The 14,166-nt window shown below is 43.8% G+C and overlaps 7 protein-coding genes across 10 annotated transcripts in view; 4 read left to right on the plus strand and 3 right to left on the minus strand.

Moving 5' to 3' along the window:
- Positions 1–936, minus strand: part of LOC108035352 (eukaryotic translation initiation factor 5B) — a 41,423-nt gene extending 40,487 nt beyond the window's left edge. For both annotated transcript variants that reach the window (XM_044094877.2, XM_017110943.3), the window contains exons 1-2: positions 613–936; positions 27–461 (exon numbers count right to left, since the gene is read on the minus strand). In XM_044094877.2, coding sequence (XP_043950812.1) covers positions 27–97 — 71 coding nt within the window. In that variant the 5' untranslated portion in view covers positions 98–461; positions 613–936. The remainder of the gene's footprint in view (positions 1–26; positions 462–612) is intronic.
- A 183-nt stretch (positions 937–1,119) lies between these two features.
- On the plus strand, positions 1,120–2,278 carry LOC108035498 (uncharacterized). Its single transcript, XM_017111152.3, has 3 exons — positions 1,120–1,268; positions 1,357–1,476; positions 2,096–2,278. The coding sequence occupies exons 2-3, from the start codon at positions 1,378–1,380 to the stop codon at positions 2,273–2,275; spliced, it is 279 nt and encodes a 92-aa protein (XP_016966641.1). The 5' UTR covers positions 1,120–1,268; positions 1,357–1,377; the 3' UTR covers positions 2,276–2,278.
- A 6-nt stretch (positions 2,279–2,284) lies between these two features.
- On the plus strand, positions 2,285–6,432 carry LOC108035497 (probable RNA helicase armi). Its single transcript, XM_017111151.3, has 6 exons — positions 2,285–2,746; positions 2,945–3,373; positions 3,439–4,041; positions 4,112–5,074; positions 5,143–5,946; positions 6,021–6,432. Exons 1-6 carry the CDS (start codon positions 2,285–2,287, stop codon positions 6,315–6,317), a joined length of 3,558 nt encoding a protein of 1,185 aa, XP_016966640.2. The 3' UTR covers positions 6,318–6,432.
- A 388-nt stretch (positions 6,433–6,820) lies between these two features.
- Positions 6,821–8,768, plus strand: LOC108035440 (cyclin-J-like protein). 2 transcript variants are annotated; one of them, XM_017111074.3, is made up of 4 exons: positions 6,821–6,977; positions 7,056–7,242; positions 7,665–8,087; positions 8,144–8,768. In XM_017111074.3, exons 1-4 carry the CDS (start codon positions 6,894–6,896, stop codon positions 8,629–8,631), a joined length of 1,182 nt encoding a protein of 393 aa, XP_016966563.1. In that variant the 5' UTR covers positions 6,821–6,893; the 3' UTR covers positions 8,632–8,768. The 2 variants fall into 2 exon arrangements, with proteins under 2 accessions (XP_016966563.1, XP_050742080.1); XM_050886123.1 differs by having other exon boundaries at positions 6,877–6,977; positions 7,035–7,242.
- LOC108035439 (solute carrier family 35 member C2) lies at positions 8,735–12,332 on the minus strand. The gene is made up of 4 exons (XM_017111073.3): positions 12,079–12,332; positions 11,340–11,991; positions 10,208–10,460; positions 8,735–10,148 (listed from the first exon to the last, which is right to left on the minus strand). Exons 2-4 carry the CDS (start codon positions 11,970–11,972, stop codon positions 9,598–9,600), a joined length of 1,437 nt encoding a protein of 478 aa, XP_016966562.3. The 5' UTR covers positions 11,973–11,991; positions 12,079–12,332; the 3' UTR covers positions 8,735–9,597.
- A 475-nt stretch (positions 12,333–12,807) lies between these two features.
- LOC108034409 (uncharacterized) lies at positions 12,808–13,325 on the minus strand. Its single transcript, XM_017109291.3, has 2 exons — positions 13,124–13,325; positions 12,808–13,053 (listed from the first exon to the last, which is right to left on the minus strand). Exons 1-2 carry the CDS (start codon positions 13,236–13,238, stop codon positions 13,019–13,021), a joined length of 150 nt encoding a protein of 49 aa, XP_016964780.1. The 5' UTR covers positions 13,239–13,325; the 3' UTR covers positions 12,808–13,018.
- Positions 13,326–13,896: 571 nt separating this feature from the next.
- LOC108035175 (ras guanine nucleotide exchange factor B) overlaps positions 13,897–14,166 on the plus strand; it is a 49,997-nt gene continuing 49,727 nt past the window's right edge. For both annotated transcript variants that reach the window (XM_017110640.2, XM_017110641.2), the window contains exon 1: positions 13,897–14,125. In XM_017110640.2, the coding sequence (XP_016966129.1) occupies positions 14,105–14,125 (21 nt within the window). In that variant the 5' untranslated portion in view covers positions 13,897–14,104. The remainder of the gene's footprint in view (positions 14,126–14,166) is intronic.

Below are 14,166 nucleotides of genomic sequence, written 5' to 3' on the forward strand. Positions count from 1 at the left end.
GTGGTTTTCATGGGGAAGACACTCACATTTCGTCCGCCGAGGAACCGCCTTCGACCTTGGTCAGTATCTCTTTCTTGCCCTTTTTAGCTTTAACCATCTTCCCGTTTGCGACTGCAACACGCTCCTCCGCTGGCCAAAAACGAAAAGCCGTGGGTTATTCACCGCTGAAAGATCCGCACACGCGACGCTTCGGCAGCCAAGAGAGAAAAAAGAGGAGGAAGACTTTCCACTAAGGGGCCTCTGGAGCTGGAGATCCTCTGATCCTGATCCCGCTGCGGTGGGTCCTTCGGCGAGGGGCTGCTGCTGCAGAATTGGGCAATCGAGGGCTGACTGTGGCACGGTGGATTGCCAGTTTTCAGTCGGTTTTATTTAACCGTGGAAATTCTGCACACAAACACGTTGGGCAAGTGGGTGGGGGGAGGGAGAGCGGGGGGTGGCAGTGTGACCAGGCGTGGGAATACCTGGAAATGGCAAAGGCGAAGTTATCGATTAACGTTTTACCCTGTAATCCTTGATAAAGAGAGTATTGATTTTGTGGAAAGTAGGCTTCTTTTCAAATGGTTTAACTTTTGTATATTAAATGGTTTCACATGTATAATGAAATATATTTACAGTTTTTAGTAGAATCGTGGCCAGAGTTGCCACGGCGACGGCGTGGGCAGTCTAGGGTGGACCATTTATAGCGCCTGAAATTTTCGTCTTTTATCCAATCTCATTCATTCGCGAATTTATCGCTGAAAAGTTTTAAGCATATCCTTTAACTTCATTGAGTACTGCAAATTTATATTGTGCAATGTAAGGCGGAACCATTTATCTACTTGCTTCTTGCACTAATTGTTTGTATGCTTTAAAAGTGAGAAGTTTTAACATAATCTGAAATCTTTTAATATCACAATCTAGAGAGAATTTTTGATTTTCGTACCTAACAGGCTGAAGTAATAACTTATATGACATTAAACTATATGATTCTCAGATTTCTTCAAACTGGGTCTAAAATTTCTGCGGATTGCCAACCTGATCGAATATTCATAATACTATCAGGAAGAGTATAGCTTTTTGTTTAAATTTAGTATATTTTTCAAAGCGCGAACGGTATTTTGTCCCAAATGCGGTCACACCTAAATTCCTTCTGTGAAGAAAGTTTGCAAGAGACGCTTTTTGCCCGGTATTTTGATCCAGAGTTTTCCGAATTCGTGACTATTTACCATTAGTACTGTAACTATTACTTTCGTATTTGGTAGACTAAGTCAAGAACTTTAAGAATCTTTGTAAGTACACGGAAATTATGAAGAGACAGAAGTAAATATCCAAAAAGCCGGTTGGAACTGAAGGAATTTCCCATGCTCGGTTTTCTAGCTTGACATCCTAGAAACTTGGATGATGTCTAGCGAAGCTACCGGGAGTATTACCATCAAAGAAGAAGCATCCTCGAGCAGTACGGCTAGCAGTATTCCCGTAGAATCCGGCGAAACAGAGGTTTGTGTTTGTTGAAATCCGTGTTGGAATGCGTGAGAGCGAAAGGGACAGAGGCAGTGCAGGGATAACTGTAAAAACTGTTGCTCTCTTTAAGCATGGAAACATGTGGTTTCTTGTTCATTCAGAAACATTCGTGCTTTGTTTTGAAAATTACACTGAAAATTAATAGCGCGTTTTATTGAAATTTTTAAATTAATCCATGATATGTTTTTTATATATTTTTAAATTAGCTATATAAAACATATTTGTAATAAAAAAAAAATTATATTTTTTTTCCACATCTGATATGAATTGGACTCGAAGTTCAATTGTAACGAGTGTTTTTCTAAATATAGCTTATTTAACAGAAAAAATATTTTATTTTTCCCACTCTCCTTAATTTTGAAGAACTTCCGTAAACAGAACCACTATAGTCTACATTTAGGTTCCCCTTTTTGAAGTACTGCCTTAAGAACCTTAAAAACCATAAAAGCACATTGACAGTTTTTGGTGGACTTGTTATAGTGTAAGATTTCCATAAGATCAACAAATTAAGGGCCTAATCCTCTGTTCTCGAAAAACGACACTCGCAACACCCTCAAATGTTTACAATAACGCTGCCCCATTTTTCAAAATTCAGGCTAAGAAACCGGAGATCGGCGCTGACAAGGCGGAATCGCTGAGCGAAGCCGAGGGCGGGAACGCCGCGGAGTCGACGGAGACCCACTTGAAGCGACTGCAGAATCTGCGCAAGGAATTGAGCTACCTCAGCGAAACCGACTGGATGTACGAGAGTCTCGACAAGAAGGCAACGCAGTAGAAACCCCATATGAACCATATACCAACAATGTTCACTTTCGTTCGCAAGTGGTTCGCCAACCCGGAACGCGACCGGGAGGCCATAATGGAGTGTTTGGATCGGGAGAATCGCTTTTTGGATCAGAAAATAATGGAGGAGAAGATGGACCGCCAGCTTCAGGCGAATCCATCCGCAATGGATGCGGTTATAAGGAACCAGATGGGTGAGCTTACGCAGGGACTTTCCGCCATGGACATAAACAGGGAAGGTGCCTGTACGGCCAGAAAGGGAGTGATCACCAGCTTGGCCAGCGATAGTGGAGTCATCGACAAAGACGTCTTCTTCGATAGCAAGGTGGCAGATGATATCTTCTTGGAGCTCCATGTCGGCTGTGTGGTGGAGTACTTGACCTTCAAGAAGGGGGACACCGTTAATATGGTCAAGGTGAAGCGCATCCTGGAGCACAACTGGGAGGATGCAAACCATAACCAGGTGGGCTCGTCCTTCTTATTTATGTTAAGTAATCTGTAAACACCTTGTTTCGCATGTAATAAAATTAATTTTGTTTAAACTAACACGAAAGTAGTATAAATAATTGTGGAAACAGGATAAAATATGATTCTTAACCATCTAAAAACGCAAATAAATCTCATAGTAAGATGATCTTTAATTCATCAAATCAATTTTCAGATCGAGGAAGCTTTGGACAAACTGAAAAACGAGAAGCCCACCTGCTTTAACACCCAGCTGAGGAGCGTGTTGGGCCTGATTCGCCAGCGCCTGGCATCCTCCATAGACGTGGAGACTGAATACGGACAGCTCACCGTCGAGCTGGACAACATCGAGATGACCTTCATTCCCAAGTCGGGAGATCGAGTGCGCCTGGAGTGCAACATTCAGCTGGACGATGATTTTGTGGACAAGCAGGGGGAAATCCTGCAGGTGACCAAGATGTTCCCCACACGCATCCAGCAGGCGGAAAAGTGCATCGTAGAGCGCGTCTACACGGATATAGTTGTGCTGGGTCCGGAAACATACGTCCTAAAGGCGGACGTGCCCACCGGCGTGGATCTCCACCTGGGCGACTTCGTGCTCGCCGATCTCATTGAGTGTCAGTATGTAAGTTAACGAAGGCGTATGTGATTAGAGATATTTTTTTAATGGGATTCCTTTTAACTCCCCAGTCTAAATTTACAAAACGCGCCATCAAGTTAACTCCGATGGAGAAGAATTTCGGGGCAACCAGGATCATTTCGCAAAGCAATTCGGTATCGTCCAGCAATCCTCAGGCTGTTACGGTGAATGGTGTAAACCGCTTCATCACCACAGAACTCTGGCAAAAGCAGAGCGTGTCCCTAAAACTTACCAACAACCTGAATCGCAAGCTGCGACTGGAGAGCATTGTTGTCTCCAATGACAGCGAGTCCCAGTTGAGCGTGGTGGAACCGCTTGAATCCATGGAAATTGCCAGCGGGGCCGATATACCACTGGTCCTTGAGATTCACACCCAATTCCAGGGTGAAGCAACTGAAACTTTCGAGCTGCAGTTCGACCGGTTCAAGGTGAAGCGCTCTTTTACTGTCATCGTTTGCGAAACCACGGAGGAGGCTGCCGAAGCCGAGAGGCGTTTGATAGCCGCTGAAACTCTCATTGCTCCCGGTCGTAACGTCCACCAGAGGTCCAAGTTCTATGCAAACCAGGTTTGGTGCAACCAGGCGGAAGTGATTCCGGGTGAACAAATTAAAACCAAGCGCAGGTTTGTGGCCCTTCGTTTGGGTTTCTTTGAGGTGAGAACAGACCGAAATTATAATAATGAAAAATATCTATCTGTATAATTAATTTAAACTTTCTTTTTAGGTTCCCGAGAAGCTGCGTCAAATTTATTTGACCGTTGAGCGACGACAGGAAATGTTCGATGCCATCGAGCAGCAGTACTCGTGCATCAATGAGCCGCTGAGCATTAGCAACTATGTGCAGCGTTTCGGCCTGTTCCTGCACCTCGAGGAGATTGAGTGCTTCGTGAGCTTCCGCAACTACGACAGGGACCGAGCCCACTTCCTGCGAGACGGAGAGTTCCTCGCGCTGCAGATCGAGAATCTGGCCGAACGTCGTCCATCGCTGGTCGTGGGCGATACGGTGCGAGCCGTAGATCCCTGGGCGGATCCCAATAGCCGAAGTAACAAGTCCTACGAGGGCATTATTCACAAGGTGCTCTTCAATCGGGTCTTGCTCAAATTCAACGCCAGCTTCCAGGAGAAGTATAATGGCGAGGACTATCGACTAGAGTTCTATTTCTCGCGTTATGCTTTCCGCAAGCAGCACCATGCCATCTCAAAAATCGTGAGCACCATGGGAGAGGATTTCCTCTTCCCCAATAAGGTGACCAAGCGCGAGAACCCCCAGCTAGAGGTGCGAATGGTGGACGATGATATGTATCTGTACGATTCCAAATTGCCGTGGTATAACTCATCGCTCAATTGCATCCAAAAGCGAGCTGTCTTTAATATCCTGCGTGGTGAGGCGGAAGACATTCCGTACGTGATCTTTGGGCCACCGGGCACTGGCAAAACAGTGACACTGGTGGAGACCCTCCTGCAGTTGGTCAGGAATCTGCCTGGGGCTCGCATCCTGGTGGGAACACCTTCGAATAGCGCAGCGGATTTGGTGACCAAGAGACTCATCGATAGCAATGTTTTGCTCCAGGGAGATTTCATTCGTCTGGTGTCGCACAATCAAGTGGAGAGGGATCTAATTCCTCCTGAACTGATGAGCTACTGTGCCACAGCCGATCTCGGTTCAGTGGGTACCTGCGAGGATAAAGTGAGTAAAGAAATAATCTCTTTGCCACCCCAATGTAATACTTCAAAATCTTTAAATTTGTGTAACAGATGATGGTCACCGAATCGGGACTGAAGCTGCGCTGCCAGGCGAAGTTCATGGGCACCCACCGAATCACCATCTCCACCTGCACCACCCTGGGCAACTTCCTGCAGATGGGATTCCCACCGGGGCACTTTACGCATGTGCTTTTTGATGAGGCGGGTCAAAGCACCGAGCCGGAGACCATAGTACCCATTGCAATGCTGACGAAAAAACGCAGTCAAGTGATTCTGGCTGGTGATCCCCGCCAGCTGCAGGCTGTTGTGGTTAATAGGTTTGCTGGGGATAGAGGATTTTCTATGTCCTTCATGGAGAGATTGCTGGAACGGTCGCCCTATCGAAAGGATCTGCAGAGATATCCCGAAAGCTCGGGCTACAATCCGTGTGTACTCACCAAATTATTGTACAACTACCGAGCATTGCCGTCGATTATGAGCGTTTATAGCAAGCTCTTCTACGACGACGAACTGATCTCGGTGGTTTCCGACAAGGATTCGAGGGAATCCAAGCTACTGTCCAGACTTCGATGTGTCTTCGAGCCCGAAAAGGATATGCCGCAAGCGCATGGCACGTTCTTCTATGGCATCACTGGGGAGAATAGGCAGGAGAACGATTCCCCCTCCTGGTACAATCCCCAAGAAGTCAAGGAAGTTTTCCTCATGACCATTTCCCTGTACCGCGCCAATGTGAGTCCGGAACAGATCGGAATACTCACTCCCTACCTGAAGCAGGTGAAGATGCTGCGCAATATGTTCATTGGCACCGATGTGGCCATGCCGAAGATTGGTTCCGTTGAGGAGTTTCAGGGACAGGTGGGTGGGTTGCAGCTCGATCCTGCATAAGTATTTTCTTTAAATTATTTTAAAAACTATTTTACGTCTTACAGGAACGTGACATTATGCTAATCTCCACGGTGCGTTCGTCGGAATCGATTCTACGTATCGACGCCCGATTTTCCTTGGGCTTCGTGCGTTGCAACAAGCGGATGAACGTGGCGGTTTCCCGCGCTCGTGCGATGATGATTATTTTTGGGAATCCCCATCTCCTAGCCGTCGACGAATGCTGGCGGCAACTGATCTTGTATTGTGCCAACAATAACGCATATTTCGGCTGTGACTTGCCCCAATCCGTCCTGAATCAGGAGGATGGTGATCCAGTTCAGTTGGAAACATTTGTGCCTTAACTATGTACCAAAAATCCATAGAGTTCCTATGAATCTGACAAAATGTATTCTCTTACAGAGTTTTACTTTAGATAATAAACTTATTCCAAATGAGTTGGAAAGAATTGTGAAAATAGATTTATATTTTATAACTCTACGAATCTCTACAAAATAAAACGTAATATCAAAATTGGCAGATGGGTTGGTATTGGTATGGATGTAAGTAAGAGTTCCAACACTTACGATTTTTTTTAAAATTATAAAAGCTATAGGGGTGCCACAGAAGTCTCATCAAGTAAAAGAAAACAGGTATAAGAGTCCTATATTAAGTCCTAATTATAAACTTATAATAAATGGGAAGGAAGCCTGGAAATATTAATATTATATTATATATATATAATTATATTCTTGGACAAATCAACTTCTTTTAAGCCGTCTGGCAACGCGTCCGTTAGCCTCGCAGGATGTTAACCAACACTGGCTGAAACCGTTATGCCGCCATATTTTTAGGCTTTCTGTTTTGATTATCACGTCGTAAAGTTACAAACTAAAAAGTGCTCGATTTTGTATAGTAAATATCTGCAGAGCTACGAAACTATGGACCAGAACTGGGCTGCCGAGCAGAACATCTTCGAGGTCACCCAGAAGACGGAGAAGAATCGCCACCAAACGGACATCGAGGTGGGCATGCATGCGTTTGATTTTTTTCCAGGAATTCGAAAGATTCTGGGATTTTAGACTACATTATCCACATTTTAGCGCCTGGCGAAGACGCACTGGCTCAGCGACTATGCCCGGGACATATTTTTGACCATGCGGGAGCAGGAACTTCGCCGCCTGCCCATGTTTTTCCTTTCGTCGCAAGTGGACGATCGCCCAAAGCTGCTGCAGTTCCTCCAACTGATGGTCCGCACCCACAAACTGAGTCGCTGTGCACTGCACTTGGGTGAGCACTGTGGCGCGGAGCTTTCCTTATGCAAACTAACATCTAGATTTAAGGACACTATGAACATGCCTATGTTACTCCAGGTCCTCATTATGGAGCCCTAAGATTCTTGATGTTTAAATCCCCGTTTTAGTAGAACTAAAAGCATTATCCACTTGAAGTGCATTGTCATTTAAGTACTTTTGATATCAGCACACCCAAAGAACGTAATAATATGAACCCAAACGTAAAATTTCCTAAAAAGTAGTAATTTGTTAAAGAAAAGCAAAGTGAGGGATATAGGAACTCAAATCCTATAAAATTTTAATCCTAGACTCGAAATTCTATAATTAACTAGAGTTTATAATGATAACATAATGTTTACATAAATAGTAGTAATCAGCAAAAATTTGGTTAATCACTTAATAATCTATCCATTTCAGCCGTTTACTACCTGGATCGCTTCCTCGACTACTACAGAGTCCGACCAGATAAGCTGTTCCTAGTGTCCATCACCTGTCTTCACCTGGCAGCTCAAATCGAGAACACCGATGCGTTCATACCGCGCTTCAGCGAGTTGAACCAATTGGTGCGGAATGTCTACACAATATCCGAATACAAGGTGGTGGAGAGGAAGCTGCTGTGCTTCCTCAACTTCGAGCTGGTGCGTCCCACAACGGCCAGTTTTGTGGAGCTGTTCGCCTGCAGCTTCCTCACTCGCTCCGACTTTGCGGCCTACATTGAGATGTTGGATGAGTGCGAGAGGGATCATAATATACAGCCGTATCGGCGGTACGGAAGCTTCGAACAAATGCTGGCTAGCCTGGCTCAGCAGCTGCTCCGCCTGGCCGACTACACATTGAACAGTGAGTGAGCTACATATCACCGCAAGAAATCTTGATAGTCAAAGTTTCCCCCTCAGTTTACAGCTTCTCCAATGATTCACCCTCGCTGTTGGCCGCCGCCTGCATTGCTGCGGTGCGGCAGGTCAGCGGGGTCAAGCGCTGGTCGCAGTACCTCATCGGACTGACCTCCTACACCGAGGCCCATGTGCAGCCCTACATGGACGTGCTGACCGACTACTATTACTATCAGACCATTCAGAATGTCTGCGAGTGTCCCGTCGTCCCGAACAACCAGACTCTATCGAGTCCCGACTCTGGATTCGAGGAGTCGCTGACTGAGAACACGCAGCTGCTGGTCTCCGATGAAGTGGTCACCGTGGAGGTGGAGACCTACAACATCATCACCGTGCAGCTGCAGAACACAGCCCCAGAGTCTTCAAAAGCCCTACCTGAAATACAATCCCATCTGAAGCGCCCGCGCTTCGAAGATAATCCTGATACGCCCCGTCCATCTAAGCAAGCCAGGTTCCAAAACGAACCCAAAGGTTTGCAAGCCGAAAAATAGTAAGAACTATTACCATTTAAAAGAAATCGAAATAGTCTCAAGGTTCCTAAGAAATCATTAACGTAGATATCAGCCTGTTCAATTGAGTTGAACGCGCGACATATCGAAATCGTATTAATCTGCTTTAATATATATGTATTTAATATATATATTTGAAATTATCTTATAAACTTATGAATACAAAATGTCAAAAACTCAACAAAAAAGAAGCACTATCAACTAAAAACAACAAAGACATTATTTATAATTTGGTAAACAAAACAATGGCCTTTGTTTAATCTTATCAGACATTTTCGGGAGCGGTTAAATTCAAAATCTCTTATAACTAAAAGAATTTACAAGTCAATTTGGAATGTCAAATAAGAGCTGCCAATTAAGGAACAATTAAAAGGTCATTAAGGCTTTCTTATTACTTATTTTTACATAGTTTTTAGTACTTAAAAGTGAGTTTTTACGAAAGGAATACGAGAGATAGTGTTTTGGACTTGAGTTAACTCTGGACAATATAATAAGATGCAACCTTGGAAAGTGGACAATGTGTACTGATTTCTGTTCTTAAGTGAATTAAATGGTAAAAATGCGAAGCAAAGTGCTTACTGGTTACAAATTTTCAATTTTTTTTAAATAAGTGCCCTTCTTTTGTAATACTGTCCAGAGATTACTTTTCGTCCCTGAGGTTTCGGAACCAACTCAATTAGGATTGTTAACCATACCAGGATAGCATACACACTGCAATATATATCTCATAAATCTAGCCTACCTGGTAAATGCATAAAGCGGAATGCATCGGGGAAAACGGGGAAGCGGTGACCGAAGGAATGGGAAATTCCGGACTAACTATCTTACTCAAGACCTGCATTGCTATCCCAGCATCGTTGTAAGTAGTTTCGTGGGGAACGGGAGGTGTAAACAAAAAAATTGTTTGAATTTACAACATTTACAGGACGTCTGTACAAGGATCAGCCTTCATCGCTGCATGTCGCGTCGTTTCAGTACATCGAAGATCACATCGGAGGCGTTCTGCTTGTTGCTGGCATCATGGCCCGACTCGTCCTCCGAATCGGTCTGCTCCAGCAATGGCACCGTCAGCTTGGAGTGCGATTTCACGTGCACACCCACAATGGCACTGCCCTCGTTGAATTTGTACTCGCCCGGCGACGACTCCTCCTGGTCGTTGTCGAATTCCATTTCCTTCTGCTGCCTCTGCGACTCCTTCATGCTGGTGTACTTGTGCAGCAGGTGGCATACAATGCCCGCCAGGCAAATGACCAGGCCAATGTAGTTGATCACACTCAACTGGTCCTTTTTGAGGGTCACGGCCAGGGCCAACTGGCAGATGTCCTTGAAGATGCCGGCTATCGACAGGGTCAGGCTGGAGGTCTTGCACAGCACCAGGAACTCGCTGAACTCCATGAGGAAGGCCAGCAGAGCGCCCGCTGTGATCTTGGCAATGGCCCAGGTTATCTCATTCGAGGTGTGGTTGTGGAGGTCTTCTAAAACCGCAACAAAGCGAGCACCTGTAAGGGAATCGGAAGTAATAGCTGCACTTTAAGCACTTGGAGTTCGACAAACCTACCTTCTATACCAAAAACCAGGGGCACCAGCGAGGCAATCATCCACGGCTGCATGTAGTAGATCATGTCTATGGGGTTGTGCAGTCCCAGCTTGGATTTCTGCATGATGAACTGTGCGAAACTCCAACGCAGTCCGCTGCTCAGCGAGGCGAAGAGGATGAAGAAGAAGCCCAGGGCGTTGAACTGCGTGGACTTGTAGGTGAACATCACCAGGCCCGTGCCTATCAGGCCCACAATCGACACCAGATACCAGCTCTGAAAGTAAGTAAAGCCATTAATGCACAATCTTTATGGGGGTGTAAGTATAAACATTTGCAGCAACGCATTTGGAACACAATTTTAAAAATAAAAAAAAACCCATTTTTTTATACTCTTAAAATGTAATTCACCTAGCCGAAGAACCATAAACATAAATCAAAACTATTAAAAGCTACATTTACTAATTTTATGTGATCTTACAGATAAGAATATGCCATTAAAATGGCAACATCACCAAATGTTAATAAATCAGTGAAATATGCTTATCTACAAGCAAAAATGACTAGTTATATACATATGTACATGAAATTGCTTACATTTAACTGATATACTTTTAGATATTGCTTTTTATCTACTCTTATCGTAACCTATAAATGTCGGAAAATAATTACTTATCATTAATTGATATTGTTTTGATTTAGAAAAGTATATAGCATATATTTGTGGATGAACAACTCCAATAATGTTCATAGTTCCTTAAAAATCAAAAGCAAAACAATCAAAAACAAAACAATAAGGTCTTGAACTTTGTAGAAACTATAGGAACTTTGTTTTGTTTATCATTGTAATTCGAAATAACTCGTTAGAGATTTACAAGTTCCAAGGGTAGAAACTTCTTGGTGGTAACGAAGATATAATATTTTACCTGTATTCCTAACAACTTTTGTACTTCCATATTTGATAAAGAGCTTAAAAAGAGGCGAGTTTTATCAGTTCTTTGTAGATAAGGAGAAATTTCTTGCACTTCTTAAGGCTTTCAAAATAATTAAATAGATAGCATTGTATACCGAAATCTTCCTAACGTGAGCTGACATATAATTTCTGTAGTGAGTGAGTGTGTAACCCTCTTCTAGTTAGTAAGATCTCCTGCCTCACCTTCTTTTCCAGACCCAAGGCGATGGCGAACAGCAGGATGAAGACGATGGTCGACGACTTGGTCATGGTGTACAGAGAAATGGGCACCAGGGCCAGCCCCCAGTTGGAGAACCCAATGTCGATGGCACTGGCCACGCCCGTAGGCGCCATCTTCCGCAGCGCCACGCGCCAGTCCAGCTGCACCCTCGACCTGCCCATACGCATCCTGTAGATCCTGCGCGCCAGGGCGGCCAGCAGGAACTTCACCACCAGATGGTACGTGACGATGGCCAAGGGAAAGGGCATCTGCCGGTTGATGTCCGTTTGGTAGAAGGTCAGCGATATGGAGAGCGTTAGATACAAAAAGATGATGGCCAGCGTGCCCACGGCCATCTGCATCATCATGTTCTCCTCCTGGGCCAACGTGGCCGTCTCCGCAGCACCACGGGACTCCAGAGAACCGGACTTTCCGCTGGCGTACTTGAAGTTGCTCTGACGCAAGCGATGGCCATTGTTCAGCTGCGTTTTCTGGGCCAAATGGAGCTCGATCTCCTCGTCTTCCGCATCGCTGGCATTTCCGTTTCCACCCGCCGCCGCCGCCGCCGCCGCCTCACCGCCACTGGAGCTCAGGCGCTCGTACTTGGCGGCCACCATTCTATATTATCGGTAGTACCTGGTGAACAAGATATAGCCCACATAGTAACGTGTGAAATGGAGTAATATTGGGTAAATGGGCTGCGGCGCAACGCGGCAAACTTACTTCTTGCCTTATCTTGAAGTCTACGTCCATATGTATCAATATGTTCCGGGTGTTTTGCCACTTTTCCGCTATCTGCTACGTTTCTGCAGGCGTATATGTGTTCCGAGTCGGCCGTGCAATAATGGAAATGGACTTAATGGGTTTTTACGCTGCCATTTCGACCAAAACTTCTGTTTTCCGATTTCGTTTCTGCCAACTGTTTATACACAGGCAGTGCGGACCGGTTGGCTGGTTTCCCGCCGAATGTGATTGGCGGGGGCGGGCTGGCTTAGCGGTTTTCGCCGATGTGCCAGCACTGGCAGCGGTGTGTGGTGCTATCGATTGCCAACCATCGATAAGAGTTCGGTCCGATAGCTTGACCGCACACTTTAAAATAGAAAAGTTTCTTCAATTTTTCGTTTGTTGCCTAAAAATAAATGGATTCTGAACATGATTGGAGGTCAGGGCTCTTTGGCAGTTTATCCAAACAAATTTATTGACGATGACATAGGTGCTAATTGTTTATGCGTTTTTTTGTTTATAACTCCCGGTGTTATTGGTGTGCTAAATAACGCTAATCAGCTGATTAATCAAATTTATATTAAAAATAAATTAACTTTTTAAAGACAACGCAAATAATTAGGTATGATACATAAGAATAGCTAATTATTTTTTTAATTATTCCTACAGGGAACAAGGGCACAGCATGTTATTCCTATTATATTATGTCAAAAATCTGAAACCATGAGCTTGTACTTCTTGTTTTTTATTCACTCTCTACATTTAAAAATGCCTTGATTTAAACTTCAAACACATTACAAATTAGCCAAAGTGCCTTAAAATAAATGCATTTTGCGTGCCAGTTTGGGATTTCACTACAATTGCTTGAACAACTAGATAATGATACAAGTAAACTGCTAATAGTCATCTTTGAACTTCCTTTATATAGTTAACTTTACGCCTATGCCGTGTTTAAGTGCTGCAGGACCACAGGAGCTGTTTGTCATAAATAAAACAGATAATATTTATTAATGAATCAAACATTTTACATAAGAAGCGCACGTACCCAGGCGCACGACCGCGATTATGGTGCCAAACAGGATGAAGTTGAAGCGGACCTCGGAGGCCACGCGCTTTTGCTCCTCGGCGGGATCGGGTTGCGATTGTTGCAGGCGGAACATCTTTCTTAGTTATATTATTTTTATTTATTTACAAGAAAAACGTGCGGCGTAAATGCAAAAAATTATTTAAGTGTGACCGTTGGTGGAGTGCTGCATAAATACTGGGACTTTACATTTTGCCAGTTAATGTTACTTTACATAATGTTAAGATCAACATAATCGCAGCTTTTAGTAAGACCGTTTGTGAAACAATGTTGGTATATTTAAATAAAAATAAATAAATGTAAGACATTTCTCGCACTCTCGCATTCATATTTATTTTGTTGTCTTTAGCGCCTAATCTATACTGATTTAATTTGCAACACTAATTGAAAGCGGCCAAAAAAATTTATGGGTTTAAAAGTTATTTAATAAAACGTCAAGGAGAAACTTTAATATATATAAGACTTTATATATTTGTATACAAACGAGTTTTTTTTAATCGCGCTATAAAGGTAAAAGTAAGCTCGTAAGAACAATAATTAAAAATCCGTGGTGCCATAGCCGGTTTGCAAGCCTGCATATCAAAGCTTTCCACCATTTGAAAAATACTTTCCCCAAAACACCTTGGTATATTTTCCAAGCGACATGGTCACTCCGATTTTAAGGATAAAAATCCGTGAGTATCCTGCTCGCCAAAAAGGATTTTTAGTTGATTTCAGCAGCAGCAACTCGTCGGATTCGTTGCTCGTTTAAATTTCGCGAATTTACCCCCAACGCTCGTACAATTAAAATCGAACCAGCAGAAAAAACAACAAATAAAATGCGGTGCGGTTTAAAGAAATAAATTTTTGAAACGTTTTTTGAAACAAAAAGTGCAGAAAGCACAGCGACAAAGTGAGAGAAATACCTAGGAGTGCAGTAAATAAAATAAAACACACACCAAAATGTCGACAGTTGTGGAACAGGTGAGAGGAGTGGAAATAATGCTAATCAAATATGGAGGGGA

This window comes from Drosophila biarmipes, chromosome 3L, assembly GCF_025231255.1.
Source record: "Drosophila biarmipes strain raj3 chromosome 3L, RU_DBia_V1.1, whole genome shotgun sequence".
Lineage (NCBI taxonomy): Eukaryota > Metazoa > Arthropoda > Insecta > Diptera > Drosophilidae > Drosophila > Drosophila biarmipes.